The sequence below is a fragment of the Stigmatopora argus genome, chromosome 21 (genome assembly GCF_051989625.1).
Source record: "Stigmatopora argus isolate UIUO_Sarg chromosome 21, RoL_Sarg_1.0, whole genome shotgun sequence".
In the NCBI taxonomy this organism is placed as follows: domain Eukaryota; kingdom Metazoa; phylum Chordata; class Actinopteri; order Syngnathiformes; family Syngnathidae; genus Stigmatopora; species Stigmatopora argus.
Window position 1 is genome coordinate 7,729,721 of NC_135407.1, and position 17,364 is coordinate 7,747,084.

The 17,364-nt window shown below is 47.4% G+C and overlaps 1 protein-coding gene across 1 annotated transcript; it reads left to right on the top strand.

Annotated features, from left to right (window-relative positions):
- Window positions 1-3,497: 3,497 nt before the first annotated feature.
- Window positions 3,498-17,364, top strand: efna1a (ephrin-A1a). The gene is made up of 5 exons (XM_077590941.1): window positions 3,498-3,849; window positions 14,400-14,695; window positions 15,618-15,683; window positions 15,769-15,864; window positions 16,381-17,364. Exons 1-5 carry the CDS (start codon window positions 3,752-3,754, stop codon window positions 16,506-16,508), a joined length of 684 nt encoding a protein of 227 aa, XP_077447067.1. The 5' UTR covers window positions 3,498-3,751; the 3' UTR covers window positions 16,509-17,364.

The following is a 17,364-nucleotide window of genomic DNA, read 5'->3' on the forward strand; positions in this document are numbered from 1 at the left end:
TCACGGAAAATCCTCCCTGGCCTCAAAAAAAATAAAAATCCATGGCGACGGCTCACGGGTCAGCACACTGGCTAATTAGTAGTGGCCAAACCGCCATTTTTTTTCTTTTTGTTCCATCCCATTTGGCTTTCGTGTTGCTTCCCGTATCGGCTGTCTTAAGTGCGTGGTTTTTTTTTTGCGTTTTTTGTTTTCGCCGGCTAAGCGCTTTGCTCGGGTCTGGGCTCGCCTCCTCGCTTCTGGTTGTTATCTAACGCCCGTCGCGTCCTCCTCCTTCCTTTCCTCTTTTTCCGCCTCCTTCTCAGCTGCTCTTTGTCTCTCGCCTCGGCGCCCACCGGCGGATGCGGAGTAGCAAATATGTATCAAGCCGCGCGTCCGTCCTCCATAGCTCAAGCATTCCTTCCGTTTTACGGCCATCGCCGATGCGATTTGGGCTAATTAACGAGTGGCAAATTAACATCCGGCCTCTAAACTCTTGTTGACTCACCTTTTACGGCCTTTTGTTGTCTTGTCGTCTCCACATGACGTTAAGAAGCTATAAATTGCCTTTTTGCGCTTGTGAAAAACAGCTCATTTGGACCAATGATTGGATTTGATGGATTATTTTGCGAAACGAGGTTGCGCGTTGGATCGGAAATCGGGTCAAAGATTGGCTTTCTAAAATGTATTTATTTATTTGAAAGTGTGAATTTATTGGCTGCTGCTGATGCCAATGGGCGTCCAATCCATTTTGACTGGCAGGGCTCATTCCAGTCAAAATGGATTGGACATCTTTCGCCGTCAATGGCAGTGAAACATCATCACGCGATGCTAGATTTGATGTCTATAAATAAAATGCAAAAATACGTATAGTTCAGTACCTTTTTAGTCTATTTTAAAGCCATGAAAGCTGCTTTCATCACATGGCACTACCGTATTTTCACGACTATAAGGCGCACTTAAAAGTCTTAAATTTTCTACAAAATAGACAGGGCGCCTTATAATCCAGTGTGCTTTATGTATGGGAAAAATAATAAAATGTGTCATTCATTGAGGGTGCGCCTTATAATGCGGTGCGCCTTATAGTCGTGAAAATGCGGTATTTTTTTCAATATATCTTTATTGACAAGAACCAAATCTTTAAACTTCATTTGTTCGCAACCTTATTTTGTGGCGCGCAACTCATTTGCTCAAAATGTGTTTGGCTAATGACCTTCACTTAAACGTTACGGATAGTTTTGTTCCAAATGCTAAATACATTCTTAAATTGAATTTACCTGGCAAGGTCACATGTCCAATTTGAGTTTTCTCCTCGCGATGCTAACTAATGACCTCACATTGTTAGCAAAGAGGCGCCAAAAATGGCCGACAAGCGCAGGCCGCGGCGTCCCAGGTAGCCACGCAAATACGCGGCGGGATTGTTTGGGGATGGGAACGTAATGACAGGCAGAACGACGCCACAACCCGCGTTGGGATGTCCGTGCCAAAAGGACTCTGCCGCTTCTCCTATAATTCGTCCGACTTGAGAGGACAGTGAAAACAAGCACAAAAAAAATGGAGGCTGTTTACACGGCGGTGGAGCAAAGTCTAATTACAGAGCACTCTTGCTTTGACGTCTTCTGATTTGAAATGAAGTTAAAGAGAAATTGGAGGAATCCGTTCAAGGAAAGGTTGTCACCTGATTGGCTGGAGATCACCGCGTTTTCTATTAACATGAACGGGCGTGAAAATTAAATTATCATTGGTGTCATGTTGAGGGTGAGGCTGGGGGTCGTTATCGACTTAAGCCCATTTTTTTAACGATGTTTACACATGGCGCCGAATAGGAAAAAGCTGGTTTACTAAAAAGATGCTATTTCAGCGCTTGTTTGGAATGGGTTTACGTTTCACACGCTAAAGTAGCGCACTTTTTTAACTTCATTTAAGATGTCTGTGTGTGTGTGTTTTCCTAATAACAAGGCAGGCTTAATTGTTCAAAAGTAATACTGAAAATGAGACTTGAATTGTAGAAAATTAAGCCAAAGTTATTATTTGTTGTCGCTTTTCTCAGTAAATGATGTTGTCGTTTGGGCTAAAGTTAGCAAAAGTGCCGGACCTCAATCGACGTAGCGCAGAAAGAATCTTGTTGAATCTAGTCAAGATACACAATTTACATTTTCCAATGTGTAATGGTGGCGAAAAATGTAAAAAAGTCACTTTTTCCATGAAGTAGGTAATATGTAAGCTAGCGTTCCTTTAGCCAATCAAATACGGTATTAGGAGGCTAAAAGGCTAATGGTCTAGTATGCACATTTATTTTATTTTCCTTCTTTACCCTATTTGGACAAATTTGACATTTTCTCTGGTCGTACTTCAAGCGTAAACAGCAGATAAACCGTATATATTTTTCTTTTGGTCAAACCTACCGCAGGGATCAGCGAGAGTGCGAGTCCACGATGTCATTAGCTTTCAACAAGGGTCCATTCGTATGGATGCTCACGTTTGGCTAACCTACGTTTATCATCTTATTGGGGAACCGCAGAATACTTTCAGGGCTTGAGGTGAACAGAATAACGACAGCACGTCGGCTGCCAGCTTTCGCTCCCACTTTACATCGGGATTCCATATTTTATAGGCTGTTCAATTATAAACGTTTCCGCAGCAGATCCGGCGTCCGACGGGCGATCTCGCCTTTGTGGCGAGAATCTTTTCCATTCAATGGCGGCGCAAATAACCACGACGTCTCACGCGCCTTCTCATCTCCCCAGCGGCGCCGATTGTTTTCTCGAGCTGAGCGCGTTTCCCTCGGAATGCAAACGCGTTACTTGCGCTGACCCGCCTGACATCCAATCGTGTGCAATTAGCATATATCTATATATATATATCTATGCGTTTGCCGCCTGTCTTTCTTTTTTTTTCAGAGCCGAGATTACATAAACGTTGGAAAATGAGCGTTGAATGCGTCGCCCCCGCCATGGCGCTTGGGGAGGGGTTACCCGCGTAAATTGTCAGGAGGAGGCAAAATACAATTTGACACCAATTCAAGTATTTTGCCATCCATCAGGGCTACTTTTCCGCCATTAAAGGAATGAAAACGTCGGGGCTTTCAGCTAGAATTCCGACTCCGAAATGGGCTCGAAAAACGTCTTCGCCAGCAAGACGTCAAAAATGTCACGGGCAAAATTGGGGATGATTCTACGGGGTAACAAAAGCAGGGTTAAATTGCCTGGTCATGTCCCGGCTCCGGCACCCTGTCAATTCCTTTAAAATGACTGGTTTCCTCTAGCTGATTTTTACGTTTTAGGAGTACGCTAGGGCAAAATGGAGTCTCTAAAAGTGCATGTTAGAAAATATAAATTTTAAAACAGACAAAAAAAATATTTTTATAAAAAAAATGAAAAAATAAAAAAGATATTTTTTAAAAAGAATGTTTTGATCATGCAAACAAGTCGCGCTTCCTGAAAGAACGTGCGCCCTTGCTCGGACCGCTTTCTGATTGGCTGCCCGCCGGCGAGGGGCGTGGTCAGCCTTTGACCAAACTAGACGCCACGCCGCCACCCGCGTTCATTCACGACGGATCGGCGTGGCGTCCACGAGCTCTCCGCGTTGATTTCAAACCTCTCCGAGACGCTTTTTACCCCTTTTTTTCCACGTTTAGCCTTCAATTCTATCGCCTTCGACACCCGGAACTTTTGCTTTCTACACCATCTTACCTGAGCGCCCGTGTGTCTGTGTGCGTGTGTGTGTGTGTGTTTGTGTTTTTAGCGTGCGCGTGCACGCCTCGGCGTCGTCCACTATGGATTTCCTTTGGATTGTGACTTTCCTGGCGTGCGTGTGCGCGCGCCTGGCTTCGTCCGAACGCCACAGCGTCTTCTGGAACGGCACAAATCAAAAGTAAGTTGACTTTTTTTTTTACCCACTTTTTTCACTTTGTTTAGCACACTCACCTCCTCCACGCACGCGCAATGAATTGGTGATGCGAGCAATTTGCCTGCTGTTGTTATGATAATGACTAAAAAGCTGTAGGGAGTCGAACCCCCGCCTCCCCGGTGGCCCCCCACCTCACTCTTTTCAACCTGTTATTATTATTATTATTATTATGGCCCATTTTAATCCGTTGCACAATGCGCCATCGGCACGGCTAGTGTTGGAAAAACAAGTTTGGAGGGCTTAAAGCTGCTTAAAAAGTAATGCACGTGTGCTTTAGTAGTCTTAGTTCGCTTGATTAAACAGCTTTGTGTTGATTTATTTGATGGCAAAGTTGGGTTTTTGTCGAGTCGCCATCATTTTAGATTAATTGGTCTGGCTGGCATTTGGAACAATTCATTTTTTTTCGGTCTGCTCGTAATCGTACACTGTAAAAAGTGATTGGTGAATTACATGTTGGTTGGACTAAATGAGTTTCAATTGTATGATTTATGTCCATGTTTGTATTTTATTGGGACTTGTACACTGGAATTGGTCTTATGATAATTGTGTGGTTTCCATATTTAACAGATGGAATATGGCATGTCATTGCAATTAAGAATGAATGTTTTGGTACCATTTTTGGCAACAATACGTGCTTTTATAGATCATTGTTGTAGTGTTTACATTCTTGCGGTGGAATGTTACTGCAGGATTCCTGTTTTTTGGACGCGTTTAACAAGTTGAAAGTGAGTAAACGTCAATTATTTGAGCATGTTCATGATTTCTACAGCGGAGCGATTATGCATCATGTGCCTTACGGGCGTAATTATGTGTCATTTTGAGGTACGGCGTTTAAATCCACCAGTCTAAATACCGCCGGAATTTCAATGTTTTTATATGTAGTCATAATTGACATGTTAGTCCTGGCATTAAAGTTGCAGTATTGTGCAGTGCACAATTTATACAGCATATGCCTTTTGTCACTATGATTACTCGTATATGCCGTCTGGCTATTTTTTTGGACACTTTTATTTACACTTTGCCTCGTTTTACTGACAGAGTGCAGAAATTTCCCCGGAATAATGACGTGCACGTGTGCGTGTGCCTTCATATTTTCGCCGGCGCATATGTGACTCATGACATGTTGAAATATCTTTTGCAATATCCTCTTCATTTGACAGCCCCCGCCATGCCCGCCTTAATAACGTGCGCTTCAGATCAAGAGTGGCTTGGGGGGAGCAGGAGGGGGCGGGGCTTCCACGCTGTCAGGTCCACTCCGGCACGTTCGTATTTCAGCCGATGGGTTGAGCGGTAATGGCGGGCGACAGAGAGACGGCGGGTAACTCTGGGAGATGGATGACGAGGTCGCGGGGGTGGGGGGAGAAATGGGAGTCGAAATTGTCCAGATTGGGGGGCGCTCCAAACAAGTGGGGGTCAATTAGAGCTGTAGGGAGTAAACACAAGGGTAACCCCACCGTGTGCCTCCCACAAACTACCGCCAAGGGGGACGGGCGACCAATCTGTTGCAGCGTGTGGATTGGACGCGTGTCGGCGTCAGTGGCGACCTATCAGTTTGTGTTTGGGATGCCATAAAAAGTATGTTGATGTGCTTGCTAAGGTTCAGGGCTGAAAATGCTAATATTTGCTTGCTAAGGTTCGGTGCTGAAAATGCTAATATAGCAGTTATGTTAATGTGTGCTCCGTGTTAAAAGAGTTGCTTTTCGTCTGATAAACAAAATCAAATCAAAGGATGAACTAACAAAGCGGATATTTTAAGAAACTTGACATTCAGTGGAAATTTCCAGACCGGCCCGCTAGCTACCTTCGCTAACGACCCCAGTGGCCTTTCTGTCCTTTTTTTTTTACACCTCCAAGTCGACATGAACATGGCATTTTCGTGATAATCTAACCCAAGGTTGACCTTTGACCCCAACACCAGATAACACATTTTTCCCGAAAAAAACATTCCAACTTTCCCACCCGGTCAGAGCGGCCAAACGCATCGTTGTTCCCGTAGAATCGAAAGTGTTCGAATCCAGTCCCATAACGTATTTTGTTGTGCTCGTGTGACGCTAATCTGTCACTTTTGCCATTCGCTATTTTTATTTTCCCGCGTAATCCTCGGCCTTCACGGGAAAAAAAAAGCCAACGCTTTTCATTTGTTGCTTTTTATCCGAGCCGGCGCTCGCGTTGCCCCTCTGACCCGTTACTCGATACAGTGTGTTGATTTTTAATGCCCCCCACCTCTCCCCAACCCCCCCGCCTCATCTCCAGTGGTGGGTTTCATCCGGGAGCATTAGGCTTGTCATCTGTCTTCACTCAAGGGTGGGGAACCTTTCCCCTCCCTGCCGGTCCTCCCAAAGCCACGCTACGATTCTTTCCAGTTGTTTTACTACATCCGTGACTAGCTATAAAATCGTCGCTACCCAATCAACTAAATCGGGCTTAAACTTGGTTTGCAGGGGCCTACCACTTCATTTTCTTTTGGCTAGTCCTCCTTTTTTAAGTAAAAAGGACGTCTATTGTGGTCCATTTCAGGCAACGAGTTAATGTTGCGTTAATTCTTTATCATTTTTAGGTACGAATATCCATTTGCCGACCCCTGGTCGAAACAGATTGGACGTCTAGCGTCGTCAATGGCACTGAAAATTGAGCATGCAAAGCTAGTCGGACATGTTTAAATAAAATGGATGTCTATTGTGGTTGATTTCAGGGAAGGAGTTCATTTTGTGTTACTTGTTTGTCATTTTAAGGTACGACTGTTCATTTGTCGACTCTCGGTCGAAACGGATTGGACGTGTAGCGTCGTCAATGGCACTGAAAGATGAGCGTCCACAGCCAGTCCCCTGTTTTGAGTCAATTAGGCTTCAATTGTTGTCAATGATGGGCAAGGAGTCCATTTTGTGTCCCTTCCTGGTAATTACATGCAGGTCGGTTCCTGTCAATTGCAGGTCCTTCCTTATTGGGATACTTCCTGTTGATTTTGCGTCACTTCCTGTTGTTGTTTTTGGGGCCACTTCCATCGACGGCCAGGCAGGACCGTATAGCATCCCGCTGTGGGCTTTAAAATGGCCCGCCTACCATAGGTTGGCCCACTCTGATTTTTTTTTTTTTTTTTTTTTTTTTTTTTTTTTTTTACAATCAAGCTCCCCCGGTTGGCCAGGCCCGACCGACTGGCCACAAATTGCGCGCTCGGACGCCGACATCCAAGGTCGAGGCCGGCTTAATTACTACTTTTGTTTGGGGGGTGAATTCCCAAATAGTTTCCGCACTTCCTGACCTGTTTTTTTTTTTCTTTTACGGCGTGAGCGTGTGAGGCTCTTTGTGCGGAACCAGGAACTTTTTAGTCAGCGCGCACTTGTTGCTTCCCAGAAAGAGGCCGACCAGCCGGCTGCCCGAGTGCGAGTATGTGTGTGTTTCTGTCTGTGTGTGTTTCTGTCTGTGTTTGTGGTGTGTGTGTGTGTGTGTGTGTGTGTGTGTGTTTGTGGTATGTGCGTCCGAGCAGATAGGAGTGAGTCAAGCATTCTCGTACACATTAACGCGCGGACTTAACGAAGACTTCCGTGTCTCGGACCGTCGAGCAAACGTGAAGCAATCTCCAAGTCATTGGCAACTTGTTTCATTTTTCTTTTTGGACTCTCGTTCACCCGAGAAGTTCCACCTGACGTTCTCCTCTTGGCCAGCTCCAAACTTTCCACCGAGTGCCGCCACTTTAGCCAAATATCTTTCTCTCGAGAATTCCATTTTCTTAAAGATTGTAGCCTCCTTCTGCATGAATTCAAATTTTGAAGATACTTTGACCTCAATGAGGTGGATGAGCGGTCAGCACGTCCGCCTCGTTGCTCTAAGGGTGAGACGTGATGACTCAAAAGCAGCTTTCCATGTTCAAATGGATTTCATTTCTATAGCTGTGAGGTTAATGAGTTCAGTGAAATCCTCAAAAACATATTCCAAAATATAGACCCTTACATTTCCCATACTGAAAAAAACTCTACACAGTTTTCCATTATTTTTATTGTTATTTCTTTAAACACGTCGTCATTTTTTGACCCCTCAGCTAACGGTTACTAAGCATTTAAAGCCAAGAAGCGAATTTAAGCGTCTTGTGCGAGCCTTTTTCAATGATTAATAAAAGCGGGGCCTAGTTTGGACACCCCTGATTTCCTAGAAGCCTCTCCAAATAAATTTAAGCCAAATGGGATTCAGTCCTCTGCGTAGTTGAGTTGTGGATATAAAATGACCCCCCCCTACCCAATCCAGGCGCAAGTCGGCACCCAACTACTCATTTTTATCAGCACGTTCTTGTAGTATGGCTTCAAACGAGCTAGTTATTTCAGGTATTTTTCATTTGGCTTTTAGGCGTTCAATATGGACGTTGTCGCGTCCCCGAGCTCGCCTACAAATTAGCCCGTTTTCGTCACGGCGCGCCCCAGAAAGAGAATTCTAACCGGCGCGACCGATTGATGCTCGGGGGCGGCCTCGCTACCAAGTGTCCCGGGCCTCTATCAATCTGTCAGTCATTCCAGAGCGGCGGTGGTCCTTGAATGCGGGGCCGCCACTCGGGGCTGGGAGGGTCCCCGCCCCCTGGAAAAGTCTCATTCTCCCTCGGCCGGCTTTTTTTTTTTTATTCCAACTTTACAAGCTGCGCCCTTTCAGTCTATTATTTCCTTTTTTGTATGCGAGAGCAGCGAAAGGAGGGAAGCATTCTCAGAGGTGTGGAATTTTCTCAGCGTTTTCTTGGCACCCGAAGCGATTGGTCACGAGGCGCCCAAGCGCAAAAGCCTTTGCAACTTGCACACTCGAAAAAGCCACTCTAGCACCCCGTTAGCCAATCTTGTACATCTTTTCACTTGCACGTCTTTGCTTTCTCCGTCGAGGGTCTCGCTGAGGTAAAAAAAGGAACCCCAAAATGCGTCAATAGAAACAAAGCAGTTGTCAAGTGAAGCAGTTTCCCTTTAGATTTGGGCTGGGAATTGCGGAATCATTAAATATGACGGCTAGGAGAGTCTTTATATTGGGGAAAGAATAGCTCAGAACAGAATGCGACCCATCGCCGTTGCCATGTGAAGCCGATTCGTTACTTTCCTTATTTTTAGCTTAAGGGAGCCTGAAGTTGTTTGATTTGGCGGGCTTTGACTGTTGGCGACGTAAAGTCTGTGTCTATCTTGACCGATGTGCTTTCTTTTGCTGAGGTGAAACTTGGTTTCCATGGCGATTGCTACCCTACAAGATCCGGCTTCTTTGAAAAAAATGGCGAAGATGCGCTAGCTAAGCCAAAACCATGGTGCGGGAGCCCGAAAGGCGGACCAGAACGTAAAATCCAAACGTCCCGAGTCCAGTACGTCATCACCCGAGGACCCCTTTATTAAAATATATCAATCTTGGCGCGTGGTCGACGGCATGTGAATGATTTGCTCTTATCTTGACTGCCGATCGTGTGAGAATGAAGTCACACATCTGCAGTTGTTTTCGAGAATTGCTCTATTGTGACCCTCCGTCTCGGAATCTCGCCTCCCCGCCGTGACGCCAATCGAGTGGGAATGCAGTGCCAAAGCAGTTCCAGATAAGAAACTTGGACGATTTTTCCCAGGAGCTTCTACCAGAACACATTCGGTTCCCCCCCAAAATGTCCAACAAAGTCCCCGCAATCTGATAAATTCAATCTGGGCCGCGGCTCGTCAAACGGATGTCTTCGTCTCTTACGACTCCGCCGATGCGCGCCCTTGTTTGCCACCGACTCGCCGGGGAAGCGAATGGGGCCAAAGGTCGCTTCCTCGCCGGCGCTCGGCCAGCGAAGCAAAAGCGCTGCGTCCCCCCCCCCCCTGCCCGCCAGGGCTTTCCGTTGGCCTGTTTTTCCCGGGAAAAGTGCGTTTCCTGTCTGCGTGGTCAACAATAGTGCTTCTCACAAGTTGGCGATTGTTTCCCAGGCTCTTGAAAGCCTTCCGAAGATTAGCCCCATTTCATAGACATCCATTGTTTTGGACCCGAGACGCGAGGCCGGGGCCGTCTGGAATGGACCTCTCCTCGCCGTCCGTCCAGATCGTCCCCGTCTCCGTTTGGGATCCCCGACGTCTCCTCCCGAGCCGTCCTCTTGTCTCTCTCTTATCTCGGCACCAGACTTCCTTCCCCCCTTTGGCTCGGCCCCGGGCGGAGAGCAGCGAGACGGGGCGGCTCGGCCCGTAAAGGCCCGTACGTTTGCGGCGCTAATCTCTAGTGAAACGGACGGTGGGATCCGATATGATCTGGTTTTGTTGTGTAAATATGGGACATTGTTTCATTTAATGCTCCAACGTGCGGCCATCCCTTAAGCGCCGTATCCTCGCCATCTGGAAGTGAGCGCTAACGCGGCCACAATTCCGACCTGAAACGCTAGTCAGTCATTAGGGATGAAACCATTTATGGTTTACCCATAAACCCGGGTGAAATCTATCCGTTTGTATTACCTCGCCGCAAAGAAATTTGCTTACGTTTTTTTTAGGAAATCGGCGTTTGATTGTCTTAAGGATTGAAAAACTCTTCAACTTCACTTGTTATTCATTCATCTTTGTGTCACGGGGGTGCTGGAGCCCATCCCAGTCAACTACAGGCTAAATATGGACCGTTTGGAGCGCCCATTTAGCACGCTTGTTTTCTGGATGTGGTCGGAAACCGGAGTACCCGGAGGAAACCCACGCGGCAATCCGTATGCTATTTATCTTGGACCATTTCAATCCTGCCCTGAAGAAATTCCATCGTAGGCTGAGTCATTGTTTGTCAGGACTTTTTTTCCTTTATTGTCAGGCCGGAATCGATATATTTTCACACGATGCAAATGTCGGCGAAGACTCCGCATATGCGTGGAAGTCCCCACGGGGCCCGCGTAATTCTTTCACCCGAAGCTTTGAATTTTGTCTCCCCGGAATAGCCGACGGAGCCGCCCAACAAAGGCGGAGTGACGGCCAAAGCGGCTCGGCATTGAGCGCAGGAAGCGACACAAAGAGCGTCCCCCGGAATATTATGTTCCAAAAAGAAGTCGAAAAGGGCCTATTTGTCCCCATGGCGACCGCTCGCGTCACACGGCGCAAACTGTGGGTGGGAGAAAGCCGCATTTTTGGAATTGCGGCCGAGTCGGGCCGCCGTCGGCTCGGGTGGGGGACGCCGGAGGTCGGAGGTGGGCGGGGGGAATCGGCTCTGCTTATTGAGGGAGGAAAGTGAGGCGGCGAGTGGGAGGAGGTGAGTGGCAGTGATTGATGAAGCGCAGGAACGCGGCGCGGCCTCGGGGACGGCCGGCGGCGACGCTTTTCTCTCCTGTGGCGCGGCCTCGCCGTCGTGGCGTGTCGCCTTCTTGAGCTTCGGCGTTCTTTCGACGTCGTGACAACTTGCGTGTTTATTACTTCTTGTCCTTCAAACTTGGATTTATGCTTAGAGGTGGAAAAAATGTGGGTTTGGCTAGCACTTGCTTCTCTGAGGACCTAAAAATATAGATATTGTTTTAAATCAAACGTCAACAACAGTCATACTTCGAGTTACGAGTTCCCATAACTGATTAAATTTCAATGAATAATTATAATTTTGCAATTTCCTCCATTGCTACAAAAAAAACATTCATAGAAAACACAATGTAAAGTTAGATTGCGCATAATGTTGACGTCGCCCACTACTGGGCTGGCATGCACATTACAACCTTCCAACTCAATTTTGCAGTTCGAAATGGGCTCGAATTGCTTTGACTTGGATGTTATGGTACTATAAATGTTTTTTTGGGGGGGTGTAAAAGTCCTTTTTCCTCGATCCAGATTTGGCAACCGCTTTCAACTCGACTGGTTCCCTTTAAGCCCCCCCGCCCTCGGGCATTAAACAGGGTCTGGTGCCACTCAATGGACTGAGCCTGGCTTCTGCTCCAGCCAGTAATCCAAGCTCGGATGAGACGATTAGGTAGTCCAGTACCCCCTCCCCTCAGCCCCTTTCGCCCCCCCCCACCCCCTACATTCCGGGTTCACTCATCCACAATGTAGGCCAGTCATCTTTTAAATCACATTAGCGGCGCGAGTAAAAGCCCCGGGGATGAAAACAATCACGTGGGCGCCGTGTCCGCGGCCTTTAGCTGAATAAAAAAGTGGGAATCGATCCGCCACCGCGCCGGTGGCTCCCTCCCTCCCTCGTCGTCCGGCCGCTTTTGATCCCGGCCGACATTCCGCCGAGCGCCGGAGTGCCGAGATGAGAGGCCGACGGACGGATGAAAGGCAGTGGAGAAGAAAGCCCGAACAGATTAAAGAGAAGAGATTAGAAGTCTACTGAAGAACGTCCAGTAAATCGGGAATTTCTTCAGCCTCGCTCGCTTTAAAAAAAAATAACTCAAGGGACCGGAATGAAATATTGAAAATAACGGCAAAATGTTTCTTCTTATAATCTTATCGGATGGGTGAAATCCTTTTTTTTGGGTGCGTTGTTTTATTTTGATTGCTTTGTAATCGGACAGGGGTCGGAAAAACTGTAATAGGTCTTCAAATCAATGTTCGCATATTTGTATTTCGCTCTGGGAATTGAGTTTTTGGCGTTGTTTGGCGACCTCACATGGCTCAAGTCTCCGTTGACGGCAGTAGGCGTCCAATCCGTTGTGGTAAATTGGACTTCCGATACTAATTCCCCTCTTTTACTCACTAGCATAACCCACTCTTTGCTAATAATGAGCCACAAGCTCATGCTAACATTTGAATGGATGACCACCTTAGCAACCGCTATCCCCCAAAGCCTTCACTCCAGATTCTAGAGTCGGACCCTCCCAAAAAAAATGCTCCTTCCACACTTGACCACCTGACATTCCTTCCCCTTCTTCTACACGGTCGTCCACAGCCGGAGGCTTTAGCGACATCCATTTGTTAGCTTAAAGCCTTTGACCGCAAGCTAAGTCGTCCCTTTTGAAGTGCGCTATCCGCCATCAGTTAATTAAGCTGATGAAGCAGGGGGATTCAATGGCGAGGTGTTACGGGGAGAACAAAAGGCAGCTGGCTAATTAAACAACTTATTTGCTATTAATAAAAGGGGGGGGGGCTAGCCGGCCTCCCTCTGGTGTCAAGTCAATGCATGAAACAGTGGCTATTGATAACTGTAGCACCCCCACAGAGAGAAACTTCAAAAACAGGCCCCAAATCTAAGCCCTTTGACCCCGCCCCCCAGCCCCTTGGCCCACCCCCCCTCCACAGCCTAAAGGGACTGGGAAGTGGGCATAATTACCCCCCTCCAGGGTCACTTTAATACCCTCCTTTTTGGCTTTTTAATGGCACCCCCACGGGCCACCACATGGAGATCGTACTCAAACATGCTAGCCAGTAGGCGCGGCTTTTGGGGGGTTTGTTTGTTTGTTTGCGTTGGCTATTCGCCAGGCAGGGCGGGGCGTCGGTGTGCTTGATAACCTTGTCGGGGAGAGTGTTTGTCCAACGGCGCTATCGATTGGAGCGGGATTGAAAAGCGCCGGCGGCCAAAACAGTCCAATCTGGTAAACAGAGCGTAGCGGTTAAGTGGCGACGAGCCTGACCGAAATGATCGTTTGCGCGTCCCGTCTTAAATTAGGCCGCACTTTCGTCGTCGATGGCGCGACTGGGCTTATCTGCTCATCGGGCGTGAAGGGAGCGCGATCGAGCGGCGGTCGGAGCCCGGCCGTCTGTTCCGGCGCCCCCGGGAGAAGCTAAACTAAATACACAAGCTAACGAGTAAAAAAAAAAAAAAAAAACTGAGTTCTAGAGACATTTTGTTTCCATATCAGCACTATTTTTAAATGACAAAAGTATGATTTTTGATGGATAACCTTTTTTTTACCCAAGTAGAAATATGCCAAACTGCCTTGATGTGGTCCTACGGCCATTTTAATTCTGTATCTAATCGGACCCATCGCTAACAACAAGCAGTACCTTTTTAATTTGATTACCTTCCGGCCTAATCCCACGTCCCGACAGGCCCCCCGAGCGCCACGAGCCGTCGATTGCGCACCCCTGACCCCCGGGGACTCCTTGGACATCCCCCAAAAAACCCTTTAAGCCCTAAAGACGCCTTTAAATGGCGCTCCTGCCGGCGCGTCGACAAGCGGTCCGCCGTTGCGTATTGCTTTCCAAGCGCAACAGAAAGCGATATTAGCCCCGCCTCCCCCTCTGCCCGTTGTGTCAATATTTAAAGTCGGCCCTGGGGGACCTCCCGCTGATCCGCTACAGTCGGAAGACGGTAAACCGATAGGCACGGCTGCAAAGTGTGGATGTGAGGGCTTCATTGTGTGCAAATGGCGGCCCGGGGTTGTTGATAGATGGGGCTTACTTACTGGGACGCTTCCTCGCCGCTCACGGATGACGGACCGTGGGAGGACAGCGCCAAATCGGAGAGGAAAACCTTCTCTGACAAATCCCCTAAGACCACGGTATTATATCTCCTCCGTAGGAAGCCGTCAAACACTCTAACCGTCGAGCTAAAAGGATTCCGAGGCGGCTCTTTTGTCTCTTTTGGGACGGGAAGGTGGAGTTCATGTTGTAAAAAAAAGCTTGGCTAATAACGTTTTTTTTTGCCGGCAGGTTTTTGTGGGACGATTACACGGTGGAGGTGAGGCTCAACGACTACCTGGACATCGTGTGCCCGCATTACCCGCAAGGCGAGGTGCCCCTGCTGGACGCCGAGCGCTACGTGCTCTACATGGTAGAGAGCGAGGACTACCAGTCGTGCAAGCCGCAGTCGTACGAGCAGATGCGCTGGGAGTGCGGACACCCGTTCGCGCCGCACGGGCCCGAGAAGTTCTCCGAGAAGTTCCAGCGCTTCACGCCCTTCACGCTGGGGAAAGAGTTTCGCCAAGGGGAAAGCTACTATTACATCTGTGAGTCGTTTTTTAATACATATATTTACGCTTTGGGGAAAGTCGAGGCGACTCGTCGCTCATTTTCATGTTCGAAGAACGGAATCATGCTAGCCAATTAGCCAAAATGGCTGTTGAAACGATGCCATCAAAATAGCAGCTTTTGTGTTTATATCAGAATCCTTGTTTTGTAACTTTTGACAGAACCGTTTTGAAATTCTAATCTGTATTTTTCCATTGATCAATTGGGTCAGGAAACCCAAAAAAATTAAATGAAAGTAAGCTCATTTGTTTTCTAAATAGGAAATGATCAGAAATGCTATTAACTAAAGTGAAAAAAATAAATATCAAATGTTCAAGGGGTTAAATTGACAAATCAGTAAAAAAAAACCTACAAGGACAAACTACTGTTACAAATGTAAAACTATTGGGGGCTTACTTACACTGTCATTTATTGTACATTAAAAAAAATTGCAACAACTGAATAATATAATATTCAAATAGAATATTTGAACATTTTGAACTACAAAGAAAAATAATAGCGCTTCGTTAAAAGTAAAAAATAAACACAAAAGTTATAGCTGTATGGCTGAAAATACCCGCACATTTAGGTTGATGATATCCATCCCATTGAGTTACTCTAGCGCTAATACTTTAATGATAGCGCACCCACACATTTCCAAGCCAACTTGAACTCGCCCGCTTCCAAACGTCTCCTGTTTTCGTACGCCGTCTTCCCCGCTCGCCGCTGATGCGTTAAGCCCGACGTCGGGGTGTCGTCTCGCCCCCGCTCGTACTCGGGTTGCCCGAGTGTAACCGCGCCGGCGGAGTCGGGTTATCGCCCCGACCGCCGGCGTAATTAGATAAGCGGCGGGGCTCCAATGAAGCGGTGGTTAGCTCCAATGCTAACACGCATGTGTGTGTGTCTCCCCCCCTCATGCAGCCAAACCTTTGCACCATCACGGAGAAGAATGCCTGCGGCTGCGGGTGGACGTGGTCGCGGCCGACGGTGAGAATCGACGGCGTCCTTGGCTCCGTGGCCCCGTGGTCCGTTTTTTTCCAGTTTGAATTAACCCCCCGTATCTCGATTGCAGGCTCTCAGGAGGCCAGGGTGTCTAAAGGAAGCACGGCCGGCGACGCGGCGGGAGCAGGGGGCGGCGTTCACAACCCGTCCAACAGGTTGCCCGCAGGTATGCTCGCGACCAAAAAAACGGGAAAAAGCCAACGACTTCCGGCTGACATCAAAACCAACAAAAACACTTTAAAATCGTACTATTAATCCCGTAAAAGTACAAAGTAAGACTTGATTCTCGTCAACTTTGACCTTGTCATCGTAAAACTTTTCGCAGGAGTGACGCACACGCGGCTCTCGAGGCGCATGCGGCTCCTTCATAGCCAAATTGAATGACATTGATCACATTTTGCATATGCTGTGGCTGTTTCGCTTATTTTTATTCTCTTTTAAAATGCGCTCCAATTCATCAAGGCCAAAAAAAAAATCATTTTATTTAAAAAATAAATTTAAAAAATTGGCAGATTAGATATTTTTTATGCCGCTTCTTACTGCCAATCAATCATTTTCGCCTTGCATGTTCTTTTGAGTCTCCCAATTTCAATTTTTTACTCTTAGCGTCCAACATGTTGGCCACCACGCCCGCCCTAACGTGATCGTGGCTAACCCCGCCCCTTTTCTCTCCGTCTTGCAGCCGACGACCCGGTGGTCGGCGTCCCCGAGGTGCGAAAAAGCGTGCGGACCAGCTCGGCGCCGTCCACGTCGCTCTCTATCCTGTCGTCGCTCGTCCCATTCTCGCTACTCCTACTCTTGTTGCACTGAGGAGCGTTCTCGCCGTCTTTTTTTTTCCTTCTTCTTTTTGGGACCACAACGAAGGGGACAGTCTGCGGGGATTAAAAACCACCGACCGCTAGAGCTCCGCCCTCTGGCCGGCCACAGGGCGAGACCGGAGGAGAAAGAATAGACGGGGGGAGCGTGTCACGGCCATGCGATTGGCGACGGAACAATCCGGATAGAAAATTGACTCCGCCCCCGGGGAGCCAAAGACGGGTACTATCGTTGAAGTATCGTCGGCGTACTATTTGCGAGTCGTCGCGACGGTTTCCGGCGGCGTGGGCGTTTCGACTTGGCCCCGCCCCCTCCCAAATGTAGCATTGAGGGACCGTTGTCACGGCAACCACACAATGACACCCTGCCGTCGGGAAAAAAATATTGTCTGTACATTCTGTGAAGATAATTTATGACATGGGTGAGTTTTCTGTACATAGCACGCGCGAAAGAGAGAGTGACAAAATGGCCGAAAGCAAACACTGACTTGTTGTGTGTTTTTGTATCTCCACGGGAGGGAGGCTGGTCCTCTCTCCATCTTGAATCCGATCTCGACACCCGCCCCAAAAAAGAAAACACTCCGCAAAAATGCTATTAAAAAAAGTACAAGGTAAAAATCAAACGATAAACTATGACCACCGCATTCAATTTGGATTATTGGAAACGACAAAAACACATCAGTGTTGAACAGTAAGTGTTTTTTTATGGAAATAACTTTTTGTAAATGTGTAAGTAAAGCAAGTGTATCATATGTAAATACATAGAAGATTATATTAAAAGAAGAAGACTGTTTGATATGACTAATGTGACATTTTCATGTGGAATAAAAATATTTTGGGGAAAACCAAAA

What these genes read in the sequence shown, in the direction of transcription:
- efna1a (XM_077590941.1), top strand. Translation starts at nt 3,752, where the DNA reads ATGGATTTCCTTTGGATTGTGACTTTCCTGGCGTGCGTGTGCGCGCGC. An exon ending in GGAAAGCTACTATTACATCT is followed by an intron (nt 14,696 to 15,617) that starts GTGAGTCGTTTT and finishes CCCCTCATGCAG; the next exon opens with CCAAACCTTTGCACCATCAC. An exon ending in GGACGTGGTCGCGGCCGACG is followed by an intron (nt 15,684 to 15,768) that starts GTGAGAATCGAC and finishes TCTCGATTGCAG; the next exon opens with GCTCTCAGGAGGCCAGGGTG.